Below are 27,984 nucleotides of genomic sequence, written 5' to 3'. Positions count from 1 at the left end.
GGGGGGCGGGACTTTGTGGTTTTCATTTTTTTCACCCAAATTCATCAATTCATATTTTATTGTAGTCCTTTTTTTCGTATAGGTGATACATACACACATAAATAGCGACATCGTGGTTGTGTGACCCAGGTATTGTGTTGGTTATATGATGGGCTGTTACGACCCAAAAGATGTTTAGAGGATGAGGGGAGGTAATAATGAAAAAAGAACCCACAGGGAATAACGGCCGGAAAAACAAATTGATGGGTAGAAAGCAAATATTTATTCAAAAGGAGAAAAAGAATTACACAACTTAAAGCGAGCTCAAAAGCTGAATGCCACAAATAAACTGTGGAAAACAAAAAACAACAAAATCACTGCAGGCTCCACTGCCACTGGGAAGCTACTGCGTCACAAAGACAACACTAAGATCACACTGATCAAACAACAAGCACACGTCCGTTCACACTGGTGTTGGCTGGCTGAAGGAGGGGGAGAGAGAGGATGTGGCACTCCCCTGCATCATATACACCCCTGCTGATCAACTGGATTAGAGACACCTGTTGCACCTCTCCTGCAGAGGAGGAACCTGTGGGGAGAGAGAGAGAGAACCAAGACACCAGCACACACACACATATGTGGGGTATGTAACATGGACAATGAGACAATGAGTTGACTGAGCTAAGTTATATTTTCCAAGTGTTGAATATGGGGTGGTGCATTACTGCTAATGTCCCTCAGTACCCTTATATAATATATTAATAATGCTGGGGAGAATATTTAATATTGTTATTAACCAAGGTTTTTTTCATTTTTATTTTACCTGTATTTAGACAGGTAATCCCATTGCGACACAGGGACAAGCCATTTCCACCATTAAAAGAAAAACATGTTTTTTTCCCAAAAAAGAGGCTACATTTCAATTTCCTAAAAGAGTATCGATATGAAACTTAAAAGAAAGGGTTTCATCAATTGTGATGCCCAAATATTTGTAGGTGGTCACTGTTTCAATAGGGATACCTTGTACAGACATGAGCTGGGAAGAACAGCTAACAACAGCCTGTGGTGGAACAGGTATGACTGAATACATGTCAAATGCACACTGCAGATGCTAAAATGCCAGGGCAACAGTCTTGCAATTGTGTAATATACAATTGTGTCATCGGCATAAAGAGTTGCACAAATATTTTTGACCTACATCATTTACTGTACATAAATTGCAGACATTTAGAAAGCTGGAGGAAAGACTACTGAACTGCACATATAGAACTTACATAAAGTAAAGAGCTTGGAAATAGTTCTGTAGTTATTCAACACCATGGGCCTGCTGATTTTCTAGGGTCTAGGTCGCTTAAGGCCTTACGAACCTTCCTAACGGGGGGGTGAAGGGGGTGAGGGAGAAAGTGTGGCTATTGGAGGCATGACTGGCAGGAGGGGAGGAAACACATGATTTGCCGTCAGATAATGTGCCAAACAGACAGCTGGAAGCTCTCTTTGATGAAACAATTAACCATCTTAGGTTTATCTACGCCTTTGAAGGCGGCTTATGGTAGAGAAATGAACATTCAATTCACAGGCAACAGCTCTGGTGGACATTCCTGCAGTCAGTATGCCAATTGCACGCTCCATCAAAACTCAAAACTCCCTCTGTGGCATTGTACTGTGTGATAAAACTGAACATTTCAGAGTGGCCTTTTATTGTGGCCAGCCTAAGGCACACCTGTGCAATAATCATGCTGTCTAATCAGCATCTTGATATGCCAACCCTGTGAGGTGGGATGGATTATCTCGGCAAAGGAGAAGGGCTCACTAACACAGATTTAGACAGATTTGTGAACAATATTTGAAAGAAATGGGTTTTTTTTTTTGTATATAGAAAATGTTTTAGATCTTTGAGTTCAGCTCATGAAAAATGGCAGCAAAAACAAAAGTGTTGCGTTTATATTTTTGTTCAGTGTAAGTGAAAAACTCCATAAAACCCTAACTTCTCTCCTCTCCCAAGACCCCATAACCACAGTCCCCTTTGGGAAAGATGGATATACTTTCACTGCATCTGGTCAGTTGAGGGGTGATCAGGGTGAGCCTTTGTAACACTGTGTAGGCAGGGGAAGTGGGAGGATTATTTGAAAGCCTTGCTTAATGTATCCAGCCATGCTTTACATAAATATCCCCATCCAAATGAAAGAGCTAGATCTTTCTGAGACACATGAGTATTGAAATTGTTACACAACTCCAGCTGCGCCTATAAAGATAGAGAATGTCCAGAGACTTTCCAACGAGGGGAATTAACAGTCTAACATCTGAATTCATTATCAAGACTAGCACCTACTTTATCAAAATGCACTTTCCCCAAGACAGTGAACAATTGATTGTATATAAAAAGCAGCAGCATGACATGCATAATTATACAAAAATGTCCGGACTAAAAGCATGGTAATTATGAGGTTTTCAACAAATGAATCCTGGAATTTTTTGTGGCTGTTTTTTTCTTTTTACAGAAATGTAGAGAATGGTGTACCAAATAAACTGCAGCCAACCATATCTGACCAGGCTGCTGTGCTCTGCTGCTGCTGTGGATTATCTGAAACTGTGACCAAGGACGGGATGTCACAAAAAAGAGTCTTTTTAGAGAAACAGCATTACATGGGCAAGTGAAAAATGCAAAACTCAGGGCATTGGCTTTTGAATAGACACAATGACCCTCAGGAACAAACGTTTTTCCTGCAAAGACCAATGTTTCTGTAAAACTCTGGGTGTTTTTACTGGGTCCAGGGTGGTGCCATTCAGCTGGCAGATTCCTGTGTAATGAAGTGAGGCATTCAGAGTCCAAAACACAACCCTGGACAAGGTGGTGCTCAGGGTGGTTTTCAGAAAAAGTTGGGATTATTCTTGAATTGATGTATGTTCTCGTCCAGTGCAGTACACAACACAAAGACACTCGTAAGACTTATTTACAGCTGTTTTGGTATGTGGTTTCCTGTTTTATGGTGTGTCCCTTTGGTGCAAATAAAAATATGCAATCAACATGGCTACACAAGTAAACAGCATCTATGTGAAGTGAAGACACAGGAGCAAATACTGAAAATCGTTTTCTTTGTTCAAGTTGATTTTGCATTTGCATAAAGACTAAAAATATACAAAGGTATGTTTACTGTATCTAATTTAGAATCTTTTCTGTGGTGAAACAAAACATATGCATGAAATGCATATGCTTGTGACTGCTTTTTGTTTCACTGCCAAAGAGAAGAAACAATGTTTTGGGTGTGTGCATATAAAATGGTTACACTTACTTCCTGCCCCCTAATCCTAGTGGCATGTCCTCTCAGCAGATCATTCTCTTTGTATCATCTCCTCTCTCGGGCTCCTTTCCATTTATGAACACTGAGTTCTCCCATTTAGCCAGCTCAGGTGTTAATCTAAGCCAGTCTCCAGGTTTTATAGCCAGCAGGCTGACAAGGAAGCATTAACCCCAGCTAATACTGCTGCATCTGCACCTGTCTGAAACAGCTTGCTGTCTGGCTCTTTCAGCAAGCCTAGACATACACACTCAACACACAATTCAATCTCAGATCTTTTAAAATGCATTATCAGAATAACAGTTTTTATTAAAAGACGCTGGTATGTGTCATGAATATATGCACACGTTCCAGTCCTTGCCTCACTGCACTGCCAGTCAAAAGGTCGACACACAGCTGCAGTGTGTGTATGAAGAAAGAGTCGTATTGTGTATATTAGCACATCATTTTACAACAGAGACCTTCTACTGTTTTGACTTGAGGTGATGGTGAAATACCTCTGACTAGAGGAGGAATTTCAGATGAATATAAAGATATGCCTGAGTAGTAATGACCGGAGACTTAGAGGCTCCAGATCTTTTCTTCAAGTTTGTATATTCATTGTGGATGCTTATCATGAAATAATACTGGCATTTTACCAGAATGAAATGTGCAGTGTGCGTGTCTTCTCCCAGGCGAGAAGGCCTGCAGATTTAAGCAGAATTAAGTCCTAAATTCCCCAGCAGCAGTCTGGCCACTTTTCTGGAGAACTGGTGGCATTGTTTGCAGCTACAGAGATGGAGTGGTGGGAGCACAGCTGGGTTACATTGATGAGGGCTGACCACAGGGCTGTTGAGGTTGTTCAGATGAGGCACGGGACTGTTTCAACTTCTGTAGAATAAACAGACAGAAGGACAAGATTCAAGATTCAAGATTCTTTATTTGTCACATACACAACAGGTATTTGAAGCTGTCCACTCTCTCCACCTTGGTCCCACTGATCCTGAGTGGTTGATAGCTCCTCTGCTGCTTCCTGCTGTAGTCCACAATCAGCTCCTTGGTCTTGCTGACGTTCAGGAGGAGGCTGTTGTCTCTGCACCAGTCCTCCAGGTGGCTGATCTCCGTCAAATAGCCCTCCTCGTTATTGTTGGAGATCAGACCCACCACAGCAGTATGGTGTTACAGTCTGATGTGGACAGGCAGTCATGAGTTTAACAGGCAGTCATGAGTGTACTAAAGAGACAAGTCTCTAAAGCAGTTAAAGCAAGTAGGCTATGTAGTTAGAGTTAAATCTGCCATTAATGAGAATAGACTATAATTTTATGATATGATATGAAGTCACTATTACTGAGAATTACTTATAAAAGTGATAATTGAAAGGAAATTTTTCCTTAAGCCTCAGGCAGGTCTGCCCTTGATGGATTTTAAATTCTACAAGTGATTGTAGGCCTTTACATCTCATAGCTGTTTGGTGAGGAGGCTCAGCAGCTGGATTTTAAATATTGATATTCCCGAGCAACACTTCCCAGGGGAAGCTGGAAAGCGGTGCTTGGGAGAAGGGCATCTGGAGTGCCCTGCTTGACCTGTTGCCTCCGCAACCCGACCTCGGATAAGCGGAAGATAATGGATGAATGGATGGATATTCTTCTTGTGGGATTTCTCTGAGTGGGACATTCATCCTCCCTCTTTGGGATGTCAAGTTATTGGTTTTCACAGACTGAGACACCCAGAGGTGATGTGAGCACAGTGCACCCCCACGGTATAAAAGCAGCCAACCGCAGTCAGAGTAACAGAGGACAAGCTTGTGCAACATTACAGGGAGGTTGCTTGTTCTGAGAGGAGAATTTCAGCTTAGTTGCATAATGAGGAAACCCCTCAGGTGAAAAAGTCCTCTAACTTTGGAGCTGCACAAGAAGATATCGAGAAGAACCTGGATTCATTGGTTTTAAGTTTCTTCCGCTATGAGTGTTTGCCAAAACCAAAGTGATCCTGATCATCTTCATGGATTTCTTAACTCAAAGGTAGGTTAAATATATTTACAATGGACAAATCCTAAGGTTATCATTCCAAGTTCAATCAGGTTTTTCTTCCACTTCTATATTGTGTTAAAATGTTAACTTTGGTCTAAAAATGCTTTTTATGGTAAAATAGTTTGGATTTATTGATCTGGTCTGATTATATACCCACAAATTTGAGAAATGTAAATCATAAAAACAAAAGACAAAGGAAAAAAAATCAAACACTCTCATATCAACTACAAAAATGGGATCATTGGAAATGCTTTTTTAAAGTGCACGGGGCTGCAGAGGTATTGTTTGGCTGGTCATCATTATGCTTTTCTGTAATTCAGTTTACGTTTTTCTTATGTGTATAACAATACATTAATACCTTTTATGGAAGGTACAGGTCATAAAAAACTACATGTTCCAAATTATCAACAGATGATGCTAATAATAATAAAATGAAATCAATATGTACAAAGAATAAAAAAACAACTTGCCTCCATACGATACTTTAAGCAATGCTTTTTATCTATCATTATGCATTTGCACACACTAAGGTTTAAAACACTGGACTAGTCATTCTTGGCTCTCCAAGCGAGCCCACTATGTTTCTTTCCACTGATGCTGCTCAGCAACAAGTCATAGTCAAGCGTGACTGATTTAACACAAATTGTATTGACCATCTGTACGTAAATACATTTTTCCCAACACTTTGCACGTTAAATCTGATGATTTAATGTTGTGACTGTTTCATTGCTGCTGCTGCTGCTGCTGCGTGCTACCTGTACTTTCTACACATGCCTTTATAGGAATGTGTGAAGCAGCAATTGCCCAAACTTGTCCAGACTTCCAGCGTTGCCCCCTGAGGCCCTTGGCACTTAAAGAGGGCTGAGAACTAATTTGTTGTGGTTTACAGTTGCGTCACTTTGTCCTCAAAAGCCTTGCTCGCCCAAAGAAATGGCAATAATCAAACAATGTTTTTGGAATTAACCCCTGCCATGGTGTCTTTGGATAATTGGGGAGGGAGGAGGAGTTTCTTATGGCTAAAAGCAAGGTAGTTTGACTTTTCTGGGAGAAGTGGGAGGGGGTGGGTGTCAGATTTCTATTTTATTTTAGCCCATCTTGTAGAGTCATGCAACTCAGCCAATGTGTTGGTCATAAGATAAGATAAGATATTCCTTTATTAGTCCCACGACAGGGACATTTATGTTATATGGAAGACAATCAGACATGACTCGCCTTACACATAAGTTCTAAGATCATCTAAGCTAACTGATTTGCATTTTTTACATTTTGAATCTGGGAGGGGGAAAAATATTACTGCTCATTTTTGTAAAGAGTGAAACATAAGATTAAAGCCCCGTTCCCACCCAAATATTTTGTAATGATAATAATATTCTAATTATAATATTTTTTCCCTCTCAGTATCTTCTCAACCAGGAGATCCACATCAGGCCCAGAGCCCGGCAGTGATGCTGGCGATGCAACACTGCAACTCCTCTGGCATTATCGCCCCCTTTCCCCTCTCTAACCACACCACCATGGTGCAGGAGCCTGAGGTGGAGCCTGTAGCACATAACGCCACCCGTCCACCAAACAGTCCCACAGCTGCAGGCCTCACCATGACCCTGGGCATCCTGTTCAATGTGGTGGCCCTCGTCATTCTCGCCAAGGCTTACAACCGCTTCCGTCGACGGTCAAAGGCAACTTTTCTGCTCTTTGCCAGCTCTCTGGTGGCAACAGATCTGGCTGGACATGTTATCCCCGGAGCTCTCGTACTGAGGAGATACTCAGCATACACAGACAGCTTTCGAGGTGATCCTGCGAATCCGGATGCTTCTTGTCTGTTCCTGGGAGGCTGCATGGTGTTCTTTGGCCTGTGCCCTCTCTTCTTGGGCTGTGCCATGGCTGCTGAGCGCTGCCTGGGCGTCACCAGGCCTTTGCTGCATGCTCGTCTGGTGACCACAGCACGGACAAAGATGGCACTGGCCCTGATCTGGCTATTGGCTTTATGTGTCGCCATTCTACCCTTCTTTAGGCTGGGTAGCTACACTTACCAGTTCCCAGGGACGTGGTGCTTTATTAAGGTGATGGAGGACACTAGAGCACCAGATCTGGCCTTTGTGATGCTGTTCTCTGGACTGGCTTTGAGCTCTCTGGCCCTGGCGTTTGTGTGCAACACCATCAGCGGGTTCACGCTGGTGAGAGCCCGGCTAAAGAAGAGGTCCTGCTCCCAGAGACACTCGGCCAGGTCCCACGACACTGAGATGGTGGTCCAGCTGGTTGGGATTATGGTCACCTCCTGCATCTGCTGGAGCCCTCTGCTGGTGAGTGTTGGGTAGATCATTTAACAGACATTTAATCACATTTTTTTAAAAAAAGCATATTTTAATATGATGAAATGTCACCATATTGATTGTTGAGTTTTCACACCACAGATCAGAGTTGCATAATGAGACAGAATGTTATTTTTTTTAACTTACTTTTATTCTAGGAAATCTCAAACTGTAAAGATAATGTGATAAATTATTTAAACCATATTTAGCCATATTTTGTTCATGTTTGTGCAGCTTTTATTTTAGTGAAATGTATGCTTACTCAGGTCAGATGACATCAAAGGTATCACCACCACCCATCATTGACCAACACTCTACAGCTGATTGACCTTTGGTAGATTTTTGCAGATGAAATTTCATATTCAAATAATCTTGATGTGTCATGCTTGTAATTGCACCCAAAAACTAAGAGGGGGCATCTCACAACTTTTAAAAATATATCATTTGAAACAACCGACAACATAATACACAGTGACAAACAAAACATAGTAATGCACATACAGGGAAAGAGAAAAAAAAATGATACAGCATGTTGTGCTTGTGTTACCTTACAAGAAAAAAAGCAGATATAAAGTAAAGAATGTACATATCATATACTTACCTGCATACTGACATGTCCATACACTTAAATATACATGTGCATACATGCTCTGCCACATACATTATGCTTACACATTTGTATGCAGTTTAAGAAAAGCACATAATGGCCAAAAGGAGGCACAAGGATAGACAGATTTATGATACACAAAGTAACAAATACAACTACAAATGTACTTGTCTTGTATCTTGATTTACTTAATCATCTAATGATTATATCGTTACTCTGTCTTCTTGCTGTCATTACTTCCTGAGATGTGGTCTAAATTAAAGAAATGTGCCAGTCCTTAAAGGAAGGCCTTTCAGAACTCTTCCAGCCCCTCTGCATTTGATCTATCACAGGCCTAGGCTCCCAGTTCTTGATATTGGATTCTCCAAGTCTATGTTTCATACACTGTGGAGCCCTGCCCCACGGTGGCTGTATGACACAACAATCCCAGGAAGCCTTGTGCCTTGTACATCTCCGTCTCCATCTTATCCTGGTTCTGATGTATTCCTCCCATTCTTTCAAACAATGTGTGACCATGTCTCCTCACCTATTTCACATTTCAAGTCCATTTGCAATGCAATTCTCAAACTGTCACAGATAATACTGTCCACTTTGCTTAACATTTTGTAACACACTGAAGCTGTATACTTGGTGTTAGGGGCCAGAAAAAAAGCTCCTCAATCGCATTTTTTCCTTTGTGCATCTCAACGCCGCATACTGTGATTACACAGCTTTTGATTTGCATGTATTACAATTCAAATTATACTGAGCACACATCTCACCAAACGTACATCTCATCTCAATTTACATCACGCAAGCTGATCAGAACAGCAGAAAACAGGAAATTCGAATTTAACAATAATTCCAAATGACAAAAGCAGTTATTGAAAATGTAGAACTCCAATCTCTCCGAAAATTATCTTAATTCACACTGCTGAGTCTGAGTGCTCTGTCAATGGTAGCAACAGTGAGAGGAGTTTGTTGCCTTGATAAGATTAAACATTCTTGTTAGCTTAGCAGCTGCCAAAGAAATGCATTTTTCTTTAATATTTTAAAACCCCATAACATGTTGTTTTCCATTTTTTGATTCCCCTCAAAGTATCTTTATGGTTGGAAAAATCATTTAATCCCCCACTGTCTCACATTTGTAAGTTCAGCTCTTTATTGGAGCTATGATGTTTACATGGAGTAAAATATTCAACATATCTTTTGCAATATTTCATACATGCTTTCCTAAATTTCAGACTGACATATACAGTGGTGTGAAAAAGTATTTGCCCCCTTACAGATTTCTTCTGCTTTTGCTTTTTTGTCACACTTACATGTTTCAGATCATCAAACCAATTTTAATATCACACAAAGATGACCTGAGTAAACACAAAAAGCAGTTTTTAAATGATGATTTCATTTATCAAGGGAAAAAAGCTATCCAAACCAACCTGGCCCTATGTGAAAAAGTAATTGCCCCCTAAACCTAATAACTGATTGTGCCACCCTTGGCGGCAACAACTGCAACCAAGCGTTTGCAATAACTGCCGATGAGTCTTTCACATCGCTGTGGGGGAATTTTGGCCCACTCTTCTTTGCAGAATTGTCTTAATTCAGCCACATTGGAGGGTTTTCGAGCATGAATGGCCTGTTTAAGGTCATGCTACAGCATCTCAATTGGATTTAAGTCCGGACTTTGACTAGGTCACTCCAAAACCTTTATTTAGTTTTTTTTGAGCTATTCAGAGGTGGACTTGCTGGTGTGCTTTGGATCATTGTCCTGCTGCATAACCCAAGTGCGCTTGAGCTTAAGGTCACGAACTGATGGCCGGACATTCTCCTTCAGGATTTTCTGGTAGAGAGCAGAATTCATGGTTCCATCAATTACGGCAAGTTGTCCAGGTCCTGAAGCAGCAAAGCAGCCCCAGACCATCACACTACCACCACCATGTTTGACTGTCGGTATGATGTTCTTTTTCCCAAATGCTGTGTTAGCTTTACGCCAGATGTAACGGGACACACACCTTCCAAAAAGTTCCACTTTTGTCTCGTCAGTCCACAGAATATTTTCCCAAAAGTGTGGGGGATCATCAAGATGTTTTTTAGCAAGTGTGAGATGTGCCTTTGTGTTCTTTTTGGTCAGCTGTGGTTTTCACCTTGGAACTCTCCCATGGAGGCCATTTTTGCCCAGTCTCTTTCTTATTGTTGAATCATGGACACTGACCTTAACTGAGGCAAGTGAGGCCTGCAGTGCTTTAGATGTTGTTTGGGGTTCTTCTGTGACCTCCTGCATGAGACGTTGATGTACTCTTGGAGTCATTTTGGTCGGCTGGTAGTCCTGGGAAGGTTCACCACTGTTCCATGTTTTCTCCATTCGGGGATAATGGCTCTCACTGTTGTTCGCTGGAGTCCCAAAGCCTTAGAAATGGCTTTGTAACCCTTTCCAGACTGATAGATGTCAATAACTTTGTTTCTTGTCTGTTCTTGAATTGTTCTAGATCGGGGCATGATGTGTTGCATTTTGAGATCTTTCAGCCTGCTTCATGTTGTCTATTTAAGTGATTTCTTGATTCTACAGCTCTGGCAGTAATCAGGCCTGGGTGTGGCTAGTGAAATTGAACTCAGCTTTCAAAAATGTGGTTAATCACAGTTAATTCATCATTTAACAAGGGAGGGGGCAATTACTTTTTCACATAGAGCCAGGTTGGTTTGGATAGCTTTTTTCCCTTAATAAATGAAATCATCATATAAAAACTGCTTTTTGTGTTTACTCAGGTCATCTATGTCTGATACTAAAATTGGTTTGATGATCTGAAACATGTGAGTGTGACAATAAAGCAAAAACAGAAGAAATCTGTAAGGGGGCAAATACTTTTTCACACCACTGTATGGTTCCTTTGGAAACTTTGGGATCTCCACCAGAATTGAAAATAAAACTCTGTGGATCTAAACAATGTTGTGCTGCACAGCATTAGTTAGTAATGACTAACCCATAACTGGATCAGTGTGGTTCAAGAGCTTAAACAGAGGTTATTATCAAGTTTTGCCTCATGTAAGAAATATTTTTGCACATTTTAAGGTACTTAGTTAATTTATGGAGTAAAAGTTGTGCAATTACTCAATTGATGCATTAACTGAGATGCGGCAAAATGCAATATTTGAGCTCTCTTTCGTGTAACTCAACAAGTATCCCAGATTCTTCGGGGTATGAGCTTGAAAAGGATGTACAGGTGCAGGATGCACAACCAAAACATTTTCTTACTACATGAAATATTAACTAACGTTACAGTTTATGTGCATTTTAGTTTGTGTGACTTTACCGGATGGTTCAGAATGAGCCTAAACTTGTTTCCTATCTTTTTCTTTTAGGTGTTTGGACTGATGTCAGCCTCACGGTCTTACAGTGGCTCCCTGGACAGTGACAGAGACACTTATAGGGGCCTGATGGTGACAGGTGTCAGAATGGCAACCTGTAACCAGATCCTGGACCCGTGGGTCTACATCCTGCTGCGACGTGCCATCCTCAGGAAGATCTACCGCATCACTAAAAGGCAGGCCAGTTTCAAGGGAAGCACATTCCGGTCTGTGCGCTGGGATGTCAGCTCATTTCAGAACTCAGAGAAAAACAGTGCTAATAAGATTTGAAGGGACTTAGTAAATAGGAAAGGGGACATGTTGGTTATCACTTTTTAAGGGATACTCTGTCACCCGTCAGCAGGATGACCACTGAGCCCAGCTGTCTGTCATCTGGATCAGAATTCAGTGTTAAAAGGTCCCAGTGAAAAGAGCATTGCCTGGTTTATGTGTATGAAGCGTTGGGATCCAAAGTGGTTAAAAACTGAAATAACATGCTCTAAATTTGAGATATCACTGACCAGCTAATGAAAAAACTCTTTGTTGTATGTATGAGCTAGCCTCACTCTACAAAGGGAAAAAGCCCCAACTTATCATAAACTACTAATAGTGTATCAGAATGCAACACAACCCATATACTGGACATGTTCGCATGGTAGTCTGACCTCTATGAGGGCAGACGTAAATTAAAAAGATGATGTTGGATGGAGTATTATGTGTTAACTTTTTGTTGAAGTGAAGACTGTATGTAGTCTTAAGTAAACATCTCAACTCAGAAGTTTTGTCTGTGAATGTGCCATTTTGTTTTCTGACATAAAGTAAAAGTCAATGACTTGTGCAAATGCTCACATAAGAGCAAAAGAAAAGGCTGTGCTTTTACCTCAGCTTGAAGATGTGAAAAACATCCTGTGTTTGTGTAATGTAGCGCTGCGACATGAATCTGAATGTGTATCTTTATCATGTGTTTGTGAATGCATCTACAGTATTTTCCCTCAGTTGGGACTGAAATGAAGCTATGTGTTGCAAAAAGCTAATTGAATGTGACATTGTTAATAAAGGGAATGTGAGGTTAATAAATGGTTATACATATGTTCATGTTTCATCTCATTCTGGTTCATAAGTGATGTCATATTTGTTGGGACACGGTAATGTTTCCTCTATCCAGATATATTCTGAATGAGTAAAGCAAGGTATGGGTCTAGTCTGTTAGCAGCTGGTTAGCTTAGCACAAACACTAGAAACATTTGGAAACAGCTGGCTTGGCTCTGTGCAAATGTAACTAAACACACCTATAGAGCTCACTAGCAAAATCGTCATTGTTTTCTGCCATCAAAGAAACAAAGTGTGTAGTAAGTACTGGGCACATTGAGTTCCTGAAGTCTCACCTTTTAATGGGATAGAAAGTGTTAATTATTGAGCTTTAGAGGTCCTGGTAGGTTTTTGTTTTTTTCACCTTTGAACAGAGATAGACTAGCTGTGACTCACCTGATCCATGTTAATAGATATAAGTCTTTCATCATGGACAACCACCTCAGTCTTTACTTTAAGTAGCAAGAAATAATTATTACATATTCCATCATTAATTAATTCAGTGCATGGACACTGGGCCCATACTGTTATTTGGTGAAAGAGAAAAGTAGATTTGAGGATTATCGGCACAATCATGGTAATTTGTGTTGTTGTTTTGAGAAATCTGTCTTAAAGGCAGGGTCTGTAACACTGAAGACAATAGCAAGACTAGCTAGACTCGGCTCAGGGGCAGTGCTTTGTGCCTGTGAAGCACAAAGCGTTAGTCTGTCACCTTCTTCTTTCACCATTCTAGTGTGACTAGCTCACTTGTTTTAACAATAAGTGTGCCCAGCCTTGTGGAAGCCTCTGCTCACACGCGGTGAGTGCATGGGAAGAGTACGCACAGCTCGACAGGTAAATTGATAGACAAGCAGGTCAAAAAGTATTTCTAAAATAAGCTGCATACCCTACCTTTAACGGCAGCATGGAGAGACTTAACAGAAGGGGACCAAGTGTTGATCTTTGTGGAGCTCCAGTGGTCATGCTATTGTCAACGCAGTGAAATATTGGTTAATTTTGACTCAACATACAAAACTGACTGATCTTGGATCTCATTTTTCATCTCTCAATCTCGTTTTCTTTGTGTCGAGTCTCATTTAGTAATGCGTTTGAAGCTCCCTCTAAATAAATAAGACGCACGTCACATTTTGACTTTATACTCTGAACTGTAATAAAAGTCTATTCTCATCTTCAAGATAGCACAAAAATATTTAACACTTCTCACTGCTGGTGATTTTCTATGCAAGATTTTCATAGCACCCAAAGTAAGTGGTCACTCCACTGTGGTTACAGTCCTCAGAATATAAATTATAAGGCACCAAACTGGAGAACTCCCAAAGCAAGTCTGCAAATGAGAATAGCGTTATATAGCACAGTGTTTACAGGTATTGGCAGCGTTTTAGTCGATATGATCAGTGAAGCAGACTGAACACTGGATCAATCAGCCAGCTGTTGCTAGTGGACAATTCAATTCAAAGCCACCGCTACTAGCCACGCCCCTGGTTCGGTACCCCCTTTTTTCCAATTGGCCACAATCCGAGTCACGTGTGATTTCCTCCCAATGAGCTTCGTGGTTTTTCATATCGTGGGCGTTTCCATTTGCACTCTTGCTGCCAAGAGTTGGCGTGCAGCACCGTCCATTAGAAGTAGCGACATCACGGTGAGTGATGAAAATTGCAAAATTTCATCCATTTGCAAAAACAAAAACATGAATTAGAACGCCGAGAGAGCTACTGAAACTTTTCAGTAGACTCTGGTGTGTTTATCTCGCGTATTTGAGCTTCAGACATGGGGCCGTTTGGTTATGTGCGGCTAAGCTAACCCGCTAACTGAGCATTCAATGGGGTCTCGGTCCTGTCTCCTCGACCATTTTGGTGTCTGATAGGCAACAGACCAATATCCAGATAAAAGCACACATTTTCCGCCAACTGTCTGCACTTTGATTTGGTTATTCAGCTGAAAAACATGGCAGGCAGGTGGTTGTTCGTGTGTTTCTTTGGGCTCTGGTTCATGTCGGCACGGCGCAGCATTAGACGATGGGTGATCCGTTTTTTGTGGGGATTGTTAGCTAGCTGGCGTCGCCAGTCAGGCTCCGCACTGAATTAAAATGGCGTCTGTTTTTAAATTCCCCTGATGGAGCTGTGGGGTCTGGGTCCCATAACTGTCGGGCTACTACTCCACAAGTCACTCTCCCTCCTGAAATATAGGCTGTGTGTCAGTATACGTTTAACAGGTGTGGCCATTGTCACCGGTGCAACAATCTTCACTAACTTGTTGACTGAAACGTGGACTTGGGGGGGGCGTGTGCTCGCTTCAGTCTCACCACATTTCCTTAAACTGTGAAATAAATCACCCTTGCAGTGCTGCTGTTTATGCTGAAACGTTTGCAGTGACCAGAGTATGTGAGCACAGTGGGCATGTCACGATAAGTGGAGATGCCCTGCATGTCTGCTTAACCCCACTATGTCAGCCTGATCACATCATTTCATTGTAGTTACACAGGAGCAATCACGGTCACATCATGAGGATGAGGATGCACAGTTTTCCCTGTAGGAACTTGGTTTAGCTTCTATTCAGAGGTCAGTGTCCTTTCCAATAGCACTTCCCCTTACTTTAATTCAGATTAGTCAAAAATAGCATTTCAAGATCAGCCGTCTGTTTACCAGAAGTATAGATATCCGCTCCTTGTGCACATGAAGTAACCTGCTTTCTTTAAGTCTGGTTTATTATGACAAACCACATTTCTGCCCATGAAAGCAGATTTGCGGGTGCTGCTTTGTTTCAATGAGAGATGGACAAAGAGTCCTCAGTGACTTAGTGGAAGTGATTTACTTTGTTCAGAGTTACTGGCCTCAAGGATACTTATTGAACATGTTTCAGAAAGTTCCTTAAATGAAACATGGTTTCCATCCTTCCTTTGTGGGTGTGTGTTAGATTTCAGTTTGTTGCAGGTTTGCCCACAGCGACTTTAAAAAGTAATTTTAAAATGTGTGCACGTTTCTCTCCCCCCATAGAGACGGACTGCAACATTGTCATCTGCTGCAGAAGAGACCCCTTTTTAACACTGTCGTTCACTGGATATAGAAGTCACCACATCTTCAGAGCAATAATGGTAATTGTTTAATTACACTCTTTACTCTTATTATTTGAAGTTATGCATCTCTATGTCGTGTGTGTGTGTGTTTCTGACAACAGGCGGGCAGCCAAAACACAGGGCACACTTGCCTATTTGTTAAATGTCACCGTTAACAGGAGAAATAAATGTGTCACGTGTAATTTAAGTCACAAGACTGGTGCCAGCCTTTTGTTACTCCAGTCTGCCTGGGGCTACAGCAACACATGCTGCAGCTTCCACATCACCGCTCGCCTCTAAATTGGCTTTGGCTGCTTGTGCATACACTCGGCTTGTGTAATCACTGGTGTTACCGGCTTGGCCTATACATGAGACCTTTTTGTTCAGTTTTTTGATTAATCAAAGATCAGTGAGAGACGGAGAAAGTAGGTCTTTTTAATCTTCATAAATGCTCGTTCTAGGTTGACCAACATTCTGTCCTGTAAAGCAGGATTAATGAAGTCTGCTCTGAAAAAAAGCTGGAACATTTTCAAATCTGCAACATGGACCAAGTTGAAAGAACTGCTCTGGGTTTTATTCTGTCCAGTTATCCATGTAACTCCGTAATCCTGCTTTGTGAGACAGCCCTCTGTTGTACACATAATAGCAATTTGTTGTTTTAATTCTCTCAGCTCAACTTGCAGCACAGTGAGGTCTTAATTATCAAAAGTACGTGTCAGGTTTTGCAGTGCATCATGATAATAAGTCAATAACAACCCTCCTGAATGGTTTTGTGCTGCACTGACACCATGATGTCACTAATTAGGGTATGTTTTGACATATACCCTGTGTGTTCTTATCTACAATAAATTAGTCGTTGCTAATCCTATCAATGCGTGAATCTCCCTGGTGTTTTTTTTTATATGAATAATTTCCTGTTCTCTCAACCTTAGCCGCCCCCAATGCGCCACCGCTCCATGCGCGTCTTCATGAATGATGACCGCCACGTCATGGCCAAACACTCTGTCATCTACCCGACTCAGGAGGAACTGGAAAGTGTACAGAACATGGTATCCCACACGGAGCGGGCCCTTAAGTCTGTCTCAGACTGGCTGGATAAGCAGGAGAAGGGAAGCTCCAAGTCGGAGTCTGATGGCACAGACACTGATAAGGAAAGGTGAGGAGGTGTCGGAGATATAAGTCCTCATGTTCAGTTGGCAGAAAATAAGTCTATAAGACATGATTGAATTCCTCTTCTCCCTGTACTTCTCCCCTGTATCTGCTGGGTCTTTGGATAGTGAGCACAAAGATCAGGCCACCCGCTCACTGCGCGGCGTAATGAGGGTGGGCCTGGTTGCCAAAGGCCTGTTATTGAAGGGGGACCTGGACCTGGAGCTGGTGCTCCTCTGTAAGGACAAACCTACCAGCACTCTGCTGAAGAAAGTGTCTGAAAACCTTGTTACACAGCTCAAGGTGAGAACTTGGATAGGCTAAGCCAAAACTTAACTGGTTCCGGCCTTTCACATGTGAATATGTACTTTTTTCCTTTTGTCTTCTACTTTAGTGGATTGACCTTCTAATCTGAATATCAAACAAAATCAGATTGTTTGCTTTTATGTAAAGCACTTTGATGTTGCATTATGTTCTTGCATGATGCTACAGAAATGGTATTTATCATTGTTCTTAATGCAAGCAATTGGGAAACCACTAGGGGCATGCTTCACTATTTTTTACCATAACATGTTATAGGTCAAGTTGGAACAGTCTGATTCTCGTCACAAACGTTGTTTAACAAATCAGCATCTTTGTGTCCTAAATGCTTGGTTCTCTCTCAGGCGACAGAAGACAAGTATGTGGTGACGCAGCACATCCGTGAGGCCAGTATTGTCATCAAGAACACCAAGGAGCCCCCTCTCACCCTCACCATTCACCTGACATCCCCTTTGGTTCGTGAGGAGATAGAGAGGGCTGCTGCTGGAGGTAAGCTCCTACAAGAGGGCCTCACTGTTTCTTTTTTTAGTGCCACCCCTCCTCCAGCAGGGAGGCCAGGCAGGCAACCAGGCTAGACAGATATTGTTTATTGGGCCTTCAATGGAGCTAGGGGACAAGAATGCGCTGTCACATAATGAAACTGTGCTATGTTTATAGCTCTTTAGACACTCTCGTAGTTCCATGTAATGTAATTGTACATTTTTGATGGCCCAATATACAGTATAGGGCAGGTATTTTACTGACTGCTGAAGACATGGCTTTCTCTTCCCCCTTAATGATCAAGGTCACCAACGAAATGAAGGCTTACTGAGAATTTAACCAGATACAAAAAGAGAGACCACTTTGTTTGCATGTGTTTTATCATTGATGATGAACGGTTTGCATTGCAGCAAAAATGAGTAGCAAAACGTGGTGAAACTGTCCTTGGTTGTTAGACCCAACAGTGGGCTATTGACTGCCTCTGATGTTCCTTACAAAGGGAAGGCTCGGGATTACAGATAACGACAAGGGACACTTGGGTTCTGCACATGTCTGACTATACTCAAAATCCAGGCGATCAGCCCCAGTTGTTAGATAGCGATAGACTAAGTAATCTCGAATATGTACATGGTTATTAAGCCTAATTGTAGCCATGTGGGGAAAAAGTAAGATTTGTAGTTGTTTACATTCTTTTGAGAGCATTCAGCGGTAGTGAGGAGCTCAGTTTTAGCAGTTGAAGTGTTGAACCTTGACCTTATCTGTAGTCCCGTGCTAACAGTGATGCCCAGTTTGGGTCTTTTTATTTTTTTGTTTTTATTTTATTTGTTTTTTAAAGCCATCAGTTTTGCTGCAGTGTGGACTTGTTTTGATACCCACTTTTTGTGCATCTGATAACTTCTGCCTGTGGTTCCAATTCTGATTCTCTCTGTCAAGCCTTCTAGTTTGTCAATTTTTAGGGACGCTGGACCTTTGACCAACTGGCCGCTCTCTGTCTCGGAAGGGGCAAAGTGCAGTGTACCCAGTATAGGGGCAAAGGGGAGGGGCTCTACCTCCTGTTAACGCCAGAAAAGAAAAGCAGACCTTTTTAAGCACTGAAGCATCCATAAAAGTTGAGCAACCATGGAGACACAACCTCCCATTTGATACAACCAATTTTATCCCTCAATAGATACACATTTTCAGTGTCAGGGATTTTAAAATTATTTGTGTAACTACTTAGCTATGTTATAACCCGCTTCACAATGCTGTCGTTCTGGTGGGTTTTAAGTCTAATCATTCTATGCCGGGCCGTGCAAATAATATTCACTGGGAGGTTGAGAGCGTTTGGTGGTTCTGCAGTGGAGGGGTCCCCCTCCCCTTCCCCCGCCTGCCTGTGGTTTGGGAAGGCTGCCTGTGTTCCCCCTGGCCGGCTGACAGAACTCCCCTTGGTCAAACTGTACCTTGTCTTCTTATTCCACCTGCCAATAGAATCGCTTTCAGTCAACGATCCCCCGGATGTTCTGGACAGGCAGAAATGCCTAACTGCCTTGGCGTCTCTCCGCCACGCTAAGTGGTTCCAGGTTTGGATCTTGTCTTTATTTGTCTCTAAAACAGAAGTAGTTTTGAGTTTGGTTTTATGCTGTACGTTCTTTTGTCTTTTATTTGGGCGTTCCATGTGTTTTTTCTTTATTTACTCTTTTGAAGTGTACTTCCTATAGTAATACTCGATGATCTGGATGTTTGTTTCGTAGGAAACCTTTGTCATTACACTGTTGTAGAGTTGCTTTGCTCACTTAACAGGGTCTACTGCAGTGCCATTTTTAAAGAATTTCAATGCTGCTCTTAAGTCCCCGAGTTCATTAGTCTCCCTCACAGCCACTTAACTCAATCTGCAAAAAATCTGGGACTAATACTATGTATACAGGTGCAATATTTCTATAATGTCAGTGTTGGTGTGAGTGAGTTGTTGTTATTTTCACATTTATGCAAGCTACTTGTAGAGCACTTTTTGCTGCCCCATTCTGTAATTTTGAAGAGAAACTGTTTTTTTCTAGCGAGCCTTGTTTATGATAATTCATTATATTGTGGCCTGTGTCATCCTCGGCTTTCACACTATACAATCAATGCTCCATCTCTGCAGCTTTTGTAGAGTATGTGACCTCAACCTTTACTGCTCTCTGGCTGTTTCTGTTACTGTGTGCCACAAAATCAACAGGAATATTGCACCTTGAGTAGTTATTTCTTGGACTGTCACCGACTTAACCATTACCCTATTCACTGCCAATGCACATCCTTCTTAAAAAGTTCACTTGGTTCTCACATTAAAGCTGGTATTAAGTTTGAGGTGGCTTTATTTACACTTTTCCTCCTGAACCTAATTCATGAGCATGTTTTCCCTCACAAACAGAAATGTTTCATGTCTGATAACTACACCATCAATCATGTTGGCTATTGACTTACAGCCATGAATGCGAACAATCATAAGTAGGATCTTCCAACAATGTGATCAAACATTATTCTATCATTCAGTACTTCTCTAATGACAAAGCTAAGCTGTTATAGTTTGTGTGGCTTCATATTTATTTCCTTTAATTTATTTGGATGTTTACATTGCTTTACGCCTCACATAGTCTTACTCTTTGACTTAGGCTGTTTGCCCTCCCCGTGCCCCCCTCCCCTCCCTCTCCCTGCTTGTGTCCCCAGGCCAGAGCCAACGGGTTACGCTCCTGTGTTATCGTCATCAGAATCCTAAGGGACCTGTGTGCCCGCGTCCCCACATGGGCCCCGCTTCGTGGCTGGGTGAGTATCTCTAAACAGCCTGATATCTTAAAGTTTTTTTGAGAGCTGTTAAATATGAGGGAGGTTGTTTTTTAAAGACTGAGTTTGCTGCTCAAAGCCACATAGCTCTCTTTATTTACATTTGCTCTTCCTTTGATAAAGCCTTGTCTAACTGGATTAAAAAAAAAAGCAAGACACTACCATCACTGCTGCTGAATGGCAGAGATACTGTCTAAAGCAGTGACCTAAAATCTCTCTGTACTAGTAACCGGGCTTAAAAATAGCGTTCTCAAACAAAGACTCTCCCTCCCTCTCCTGCTTTTCAGCCACTGGAGCTTATCTGTGAGAAAGCCATTGGCACAGGGAACCGGCCCATGGGGGCAGGAGAAGCTCTGCGGAGAGTATTAGAGTGTCTGGCTTCAGGAATCCTCATGGCAGGTGTGTATATGTGGAGTCTCTTCTCCAATTTCTATGTGACTGAGATTTAATTGCACGTTTTCACTGTAAGCTTTCAGCTTGTTTTCTGAAGGTAATCTCAAACTCTAGTTTCCTTGTGTTGTAGATGGTGCCGGAATCTCTGATCCATGTGAAAAGGAGGCGACAGATGCTATTGGTCACTTGGACCACCAGCAGAGAGAAGACATTACAGCAAGTGCACAAGTGAGTAAGATTAATATTTTTGTGTGTTAGACAGTGTAGTAAAAGTGAAATTGACTCCCTGTCTCTTGTATCTTAAGCATGCCTTAAGGCTGTCAGCTTTCGGACAGCTTCACAAAGTGCTCGGAATGGATCCCCTTCCTTCAAAGATGCCCAAGAAACCTCGTAGTGAGACTCCTATTGATTACACAGGTAAAACAAGCTAGCTTACTCATTAGATTAAACTAATCCACAATTGCAAGTCAGGATTCGTGAATAACTTTTTTCAGCTCCGTCCTCTAAAGCAATTTTAATCACCTTAAATTGAATTTAAACTGTCCCATAATCAAGATGCTGTTTCTTTACTTTGTCATTATCATGCATAGTTGTTAGAGGCATCATAAAAACACCATTAAAGTGTTGATATGAAAGATCAAATACCTCAGCAGTGAGCCTCAGTACAGAACTGGAGTAAATGTATTTAATGCTTTCTCCAAATGAAATTTGGTGAAATGTAAGCACTGATGTAAAGTGACTAACTCCTAACTCAAAATACTTTTACTTCTTACATTTCACTCTACTAAAGTATGTCAGTTAATTTGTTTTAAACTTGTTGTATTGTCACAGTAAACTACAGTTTACTGTTTAACAGAAACTCTCTGTTGTTGTGTGTTCAGCACTGTTAGCTATTTTGGCTCTGTTAGCCAAATGCATCGCTCCCCACTGGCCTCTAATAGCTAACTAGCTCTCCTCCTGCCAACATAGTAACAGCATGAGAAGATGTGCTCTTGAGTTAGTCTCAAGCCCTACTGGCTTTTGTTTTCCTGTAAGATGCATGCATTGGAATAAAGTGCCTTGTGTATTCTAATGGCAGAATTTTGTGTGTGTCTATGATGCAGTGCAAATCCCACCCAGTACGGCTTACGCACCACCAATGAAAAGGCCCATTGAGGAAGAAGAGGGAACTGATGACAAGAGTCCAAATAAAAAGAAGAAAAAGCTGCAGAAGAAATGTAGGTTATTTACCATTCCTATATCAAAATGACATTTTTTACACTATGTAGGCAAACGATTAATCAACTGATTAAAAACCTAATCATTAGATTAACCAATGTTTTTAGCCCTCCAAAAACTCTGTACTGACTGTGTGTCATGCCATTACACCAGCTCCGGAGGAGAAGGCTGAGCCTCCCCAGGCTATGAACGCTCTGATGAGGCTCAACCAGCTGAAGCCGGGCCTCCAGTACAAACTGATATCTCAGACTGGCCCTGTTCATGTTCCAGTCTTCACTATGGCTGTAGAAGTGGATGGCCAGACCTACGAGGCTTCTGGTCCATCCAAACGCACAGCCAAGCTGCATGTAGCTGTAAAGGTGAGCACAGCATACACAGGGAACGTAAATAATACAATTATATATTTCCTCAAAACCCACTGTTATTCCCTTTATAATTGAATTTATTTGATACTTCCTTGCATGATTTAAAACATAATGAGTCTGTGTGGACAATTGCAGGTCCTCCAGGATATGGGTCTGCCCACAGGAGTGGAACTAAAGACTGCTGAGCCGGTTAAATCGGAGGAGGCGGTAGTCGCTGCCAGTGTGGAAGAATTGAGGCCAGTAGTAACGCCCGTTGAAACTACCACTGCTGCCACAGGAGCAGCCAATGCAGACACCACTGAAGCTGTAGAGGTACAAACCATCTTTCTGTGTCAGAGCATGACAATTGTGGTTATTGTGCAGGAGGTCTTTTTTGTGCTAATTTTACCGACCATCTCTTTCTTCTCAGACTGCTCGTCAGCAGGGACCGATCCTGACTAAACACGGCAAGAACCCTGTGATGGAGCTGAATGAGAAGCGCCGTGGGCTGAAGTATGAGCTTATCTCAGAGACGGGCGGCAGCCACGATAAACGCTTTGTCATGGAGGTGGAAATTGATGGTCAGAAGTTTCAAGGGACAGGATCCAATAAGAAGGTGGCCAAGGCCTACGCTGCCTTGGCTGCTTTGGAGCGGCTCTTCCCTGAGGGCTCTATGGCTGAGGCTGCTAAAAAGAAAAAGGGACCGCCCATGGTAAGCACCCAGTAAAACGGAATTGCAGGCTCAAGTTAGGGTATGACTAAAGGCAGGGTCTGCAACGTTGGAGGAATTAGCGAGTGTAGCTAGATTTTGAAAGCATTCAACCGAAAATATCCCACTCCCTCCCTTCAGGCTCTCCTCCAAACCACAACACACTGCCTGACTAATATTACTGCTGGTGGACGAGTCCACAACAGTGATGAGAAGACCGGCCCCCCTCCCAGTCCCTCTATCGTTCTATACACAACCACTTATTAACAGCCTGTCTTGGTTTTTCAGTGTAACAAATAAACAACTCATAATAATTAACAACTAAATGCCACAGTCATATAAACACAAGCAAAGCAGCCGCCACAAAACTGACGTCTGCTCCCGCAGCTCAGAGGCTGTGCTGTGTGCTCGCTGAGTCACAGTCAGCATCAGCTCTCTCGTTCTTGGACTCAGTGGGTGTGTGTCAGTCACCCAGCGCAAAACAATGTCTGTCACTGTACCGTAATTTAAATTTAGGCTGCATTTTCTCTGCCATACTCCCATGTGACTGGCTCGCTAGCTTTAGCCTTGTGGAAGAATCTGTGCATGCACAGTGGGTGCACTTGCAGCGTGCACGCCGGTATGTAGGTACACAAGCAGACAAGCAGGTCAGCCATGATAATTGGACGAGTGTATCACAGTCCTGTGACAGCCACAGGCACTGTATTATTTTCTTTTCCTTTTTTTTTTGGCAAACTACTTCATTCGATTGCTGATGGGCTGTGATGACAATTTCAACTAATATAACAAAGTGCTTCTAAAATAATTTTCAGACCTTGCCTTTTGAAATCATTGTTCTAAATTTCATGATGTTTTTACAACTTAAAAGTCATTTAAATAAAGTATTTAATTAAAATTATTATTATTATTATTAAATTTTTGATGAAAGATATTTAAAGATATGATATGAAAGATATTTAGGACCAGTCCAGGGTGTGCCCCCACCTCTTGCAAAGTGAGACCCTTATGGATAAGTGGTATTGACAATGGATGGATGGATAAGATGTGTAGAGTGAAAGTTGATGTTCACTATTTCACATCAAATGTTTGCTTCCTCTTTAGCACACTCCAGGCTTCGGCATGATGGGAGCTCCTGGAGTCGGAGACGCCGCTGCACCCAGGGGCAGAGGGAGAGGAGGACGGGGTCGTGGAAGGGGCAGGGGCTTCAATAATGGAGGTGGCTACGGCCAAGGAGGTAAAAACACACTTCTACTGTTGGAGACTCGCTGTATGTACTGATGTAGCGTTAGTTGGCATTATTGACAAGGTGTCAAATTAGGTTATTAAAGTTTTGTCGTCCCCCCAGGTGGATTTGGAACATATGGTTACGGGAACAACGCTAACTCCGGATACAGTGAGTATTCATTTCATCTGTTATGATCCTGGTTTGATTGGATATTTACTCTTTTGGCTGCTTTCGTTTCTCATGTGAAAAATCCAAACAAATGTTTGGATGCGTGTCAACATAGATGTGGTGTCCTGGGGCGGGATGGTGCATCTGGCCAGGACAGTGAAAACACATGTTTTACCACTTATCTGTGTTAATAACTGCCTAACTAGGCAATTCAGCCTATTACAGAAAAGTGTTTCACCCCTGAGCAAACAAGACCATATAATGATAAAACATGTTGGGATGTTCCCAGTTCAGTGATTTTACATTTCTCTGCTTTAAGCCACAGGATTGAATCTGTTTTTGACAAGCCCCCTCTTATGAGAACCCCCTTTCTTCCCTCTGGCAGCCTGTTCTGAGGACTGACCTACTTGAGCGTGACAGGAGCAGAGAAATCTAAAAAAAATAAATAAATAAATAAAACCCAACAACTCAGTTTGAAAGCAATCTGACCAAAGGAGTCATTCAACTGCCACTTTTATGGCAGGAAAAAAAAAATCCAGATAAACAAATCTAATTTTGATATTTTTTTCCCTTCTCTGCCCTGTCTCACTCTTTAGGTGACTTTGTCTCAGACTGCTATGGCTACCACGAGTTTGCGACATAGATCTTCCCCAGTCTTAGAAAATCAAAAACAGTCCTGTAGAGGGGATAAAAATGGACAATATACTCAGTAGTGTTCCAGCATCATGAACTCCCTTCACCACCAAGTCCGCAACCCTGGGAATAAAGTGACAACCACCCCTCCACACTGTCTTGCCAATCCTAGTCATGTCCTGACACCTCGGGGAGACGATCAGCCACTGCATGCATGTAGCCATACGTCACCGTCTGTCCTCTCAACTTGCTGTGGATGTACCTGAACACCTGGACCTCCCCAAACCACAGGGCTGATTGATTGTAGATTGCCTCTACGTGTCGGTCGGGGACAGGGCTTTGTTTCTGTTCATTTGGATCATGATTGAGTGAAAGTCTTTGGGAGCTGGACAACAATACTGCCTTCTGGATTATTGTCAAGACTGCAACAGCCTGGTCTCTCTTTCTCTCTCTGTCTCTCTGTCTCCTTATTGTTTACTTAGATGACAATACTGAGAAAATTGTTTTTATTTCATTCTGATGCCTTTCTGCCACTTCCAAACACTATTATGCTGTTTTTTATCTTGCTTTTGAAAATGGCCACATTGTTTATGTTTATGAATCTGCAGTTTCTATGTCATATCAGCAACACTGTTAAGTCATAGCTACACTGAATGCATGATGGTCTTAATTTGGTTAGCTGCAGTTTCCCATCTGTAACAGCACTAGGTGCTGACGGACTGAAGCTATTGGTACAAAGTTTGCACACAGACTGGCTGAATCTGATGTATGGTTGGGATGGGAAGACTTGTTGCTCTAGCTGTTTTTATATGTTTTTGTTTTTTAATAAATGTGACATCACCATTCATTATTGTTATTCCAGGGTCTGAATTAATTTCTGTGTACATGACAAAGAGCCTTTATTCAAACAGCAGCTGTTCAAATATATATCAAGGTTTGCTCATTTTAAGACTGTGCCATGCTGTTATTTCTCAGATTACTACAACAATGGTGGTACAAATGGAGGAGCCGGGGCATCAAGCAGCCCATCAGGTGGCCCTCCAGCCAGCACAGCACCAGGATCAGCGCAAGCCTCCTACGGTTCATACTACCAGAATGAGGGAGCCTACACTGCCACTTCTACTGCCAAAAACCCCAAAAAGAAACCCCCCATGCACAAGGGAGGGAAGTCACCCTTTCCAGGTCCCCCAGGGGCGAACACTGGATCTGCAGGGGGGTACCAGTCCAGCAGCCCCTCAGGGCAGGGCTCCTATAACCAGTATGGCCAGGGCTATGGTCAGGGAAAGAAGAACTTCAACCAGAACCAGGGGGGGGTAGGTGGATACTCCTACAGCACTGCCTATCCAAGCCAGGTGACGGGGGGTGCTGGAGGTAGCCAAGACTACAGTTATGAAGGTGAGTGAAATATTTTTCAAAGGCAAATTTGAAGTTGGTCCTAAAACCATTTTGAAGCACAATTTGATTTTACACCAAGCATGTGGTGCGGCGTATTGCTGCTGCCAAGACAATAAAAACGTATTTTAACAAAGTCCTTTGTCACATAAGACATATTTTGAAATAAGAAAACTAAAAAGAATACTGTTTGTGCTGCCCCCAACTGGCCAATCAATCATCCCACTTTCCTTGTAGGTTTCAACAACCAGTCCAATTACAACGCACAGGGAGGAGGCGGCGGCAACAACAACCAGGGCTTTGGCACGAACCACACTCAGTACCACAACCCAGTGGGCTACGGCAGGGGAGACGGCGGCATGAATTACCAGTACAGATAGACTGTATCACCCCGTCTGTGAATCATTGGCACCCTGCATCAGTGTCTCAAGCCTTCTCCAAAGAAAGTGATTGACGGCTTGCCTATGCTCTCTGCCTTTTCCATGTTCGCTTCTTACGTGCTTTTGGGTTCATTTGTGGTACATGTGGGCACAAAATGAAATGTCTGGACTTTGTAAGTGTCAGAGATGAGTTTGGCTGAATTTAGTGGTCTGTTTCAGTGGTCTGGTCAGTGTTTAGTCTTGTTTTTTAGGTTATTTCTGTTTTTAATCTATGCTACCAGTCCTCATCCTCATCACTAAATATGAAGGCTGATTCTACAAATTGCTCACTTACAAGCCCCGACTTACTTTCTTAAAAAGAGTTGTGTGGTTCCAGCGTTTGTTTGTTTTATTTCTCACGTGAAACTAGTAAACTCTTGTAGTTTTTAACTACAAAGGTTATTGTATTTTTTGTAACAATTCAATAGAACCGAAATAGCGTGTTCTTCTCTGCGTTGCTTGTAATTTTGGCTTTTTTTTGTAATAGTGTAATAGTTATTTTAATAAATGGTTTTGGAGATTACTGGAAAATACATACATTCTCACATTTCCACTCAATGTGGCTTTTTGATTGGGTGGGATTTGTTCTTGTTAATGTAAAACAAACTGTGTTTGTATTAATAAAGGATTTTTATTTTGAAGAGAGTTCTATATTGGAGTTTTGACTTAAACGAATATTGAACTATTAATATAAAGTGGGGGATTCTTGACCCAGTAATTACTTAATGACCATGTTGATTTTATTATTAAATTAGGTCACAGGTGGAGATGCTTGTCAATCCTGAAGCCCACAACTTGTTCTTATCAGTGGCTTACAACTGATCTATAAAGCATTTTAAAATGAGTTTGTAACTATTAAAAACACTATTAGGCACATCTTCATCAGACATCAGACTGTCTCACTAGAAAGAGTTAACTTAAAGTACAGTATGTGATTGGTAAACCTGTGAAGACCTAAAATATGATATTTTTAACTTTAAGAAGGATCAATTCTGAAAAAGTCTTGCTGGGTTTCAGGAGCTCCATATATCAATGATGGAATACAGTTAAAATAGGTCACATTTCATATGACTCT

At 41.9% G+C, this 27,984-nt stretch overlaps 2 protein-coding genes across 3 annotated transcripts; both read left to right on the top strand.

Moving 5' to 3' along the window:
* The first annotated feature begins 5,060 nt into the window (after positions 1-5,060).
* LOC139216954 (prostaglandin E2 receptor EP1 subtype-like) lies at positions 5,061-12,610 on the top strand. The gene is made up of 3 exons (XM_070848203.1): positions 5,061-5,275; positions 6,683-7,584; positions 11,537-12,610. Exons 2-3 carry the CDS (start codon positions 6,730-6,732, stop codon positions 11,810-11,812), a joined length of 1,131 nt encoding a protein of 376 aa, XP_070704304.1. The 5' UTR covers positions 5,061-5,275; positions 6,683-6,729; the 3' UTR covers positions 11,813-12,610.
* Positions 12,611-14,201: 1,591 nt separating this feature from the next.
* ilf3b (interleukin enhancer binding factor 3b) lies at positions 14,202-27,550 on the top strand. 2 transcript variants are annotated; one of them, XM_070847293.1, is made up of 18 exons: positions 14,202-14,249; positions 15,604-15,701; positions 16,595-16,818; positions 16,940-17,114; positions 17,477-17,621; positions 19,080-19,171; positions 20,295-20,390; positions 20,696-20,807; positions 20,932-21,029; positions 21,107-21,218; positions 21,905-22,018; positions 22,173-22,378; positions 22,520-22,696; positions 22,794-23,075; positions 24,174-24,306; positions 24,418-24,465; positions 26,074-26,493; positions 26,728-27,550. In XM_070847293.1, the coding sequence occupies exons 2-18, from the start codon at positions 15,699-15,701 to the stop codon at positions 26,868-26,870; spliced, it is 2,580 nt and encodes an 859-aa protein (XP_070703394.1). In that variant the 5' UTR covers positions 14,202-14,249; positions 15,604-15,698; the 3' UTR covers positions 26,871-27,550. The 2 variants fall into 2 exon arrangements, with proteins under 2 accessions (XP_070703394.1, XP_070703395.1); XM_070847294.1 differs by lacking the exons at positions 26,074-26,493; positions 26,728-27,550 and adding an exon at positions 25,062-25,945.
* Positions 27,551-27,984: the final 434 nt, after the last annotated feature.

Source organism: Pempheris klunzingeri, chromosome 17 (assembly GCF_042242105.1).
Source record: "Pempheris klunzingeri isolate RE-2024b chromosome 17, fPemKlu1.hap1, whole genome shotgun sequence".
Lineage (NCBI taxonomy): Eukaryota > Metazoa > Chordata > Actinopteri > Acropomatiformes > Pempheridae > Pempheris > Pempheris klunzingeri.
Note: the sequence above shows the minus strand (reverse complement) of the source record. Positions and strands in the feature narration are given on the sequence as shown.

What these genes read in the sequence shown, in the direction of transcription:
- LOC139216954 (XM_070848203.1), top strand. Translation starts at nt 6,730, where the DNA reads ATGCTGGCGATGCAACACTGCAACTCCTCTGGCATTATCGCCCCCTTT. An exon ending in TCTGCTGGAGCCCTCTGCTG is followed by an intron (nt 7,585 to 11,536) that starts GTGAGTGTTGGG and finishes TTTTTCTTTTAG; the next exon opens with GTGTTTGGACTGATGTCAGC.
- ilf3b (XM_070847293.1), top strand. An exon ending in ACATTACAGCAAGTGCACAA is followed by an intron (nt 21,030 to 21,106) that starts GTGAGTAAGATT and finishes TTGTATCTTAAG; the next exon opens with CATGCCTTAAGGCTGTCAGC. An exon ending in CCAAGACTACAGTTATGAAG is followed by an intron (nt 26,494 to 26,727) that starts GTGAGTGAAATA and finishes CTTTCCTTGTAG; the next exon opens with GTTTCAACAACCAGTCCAAT.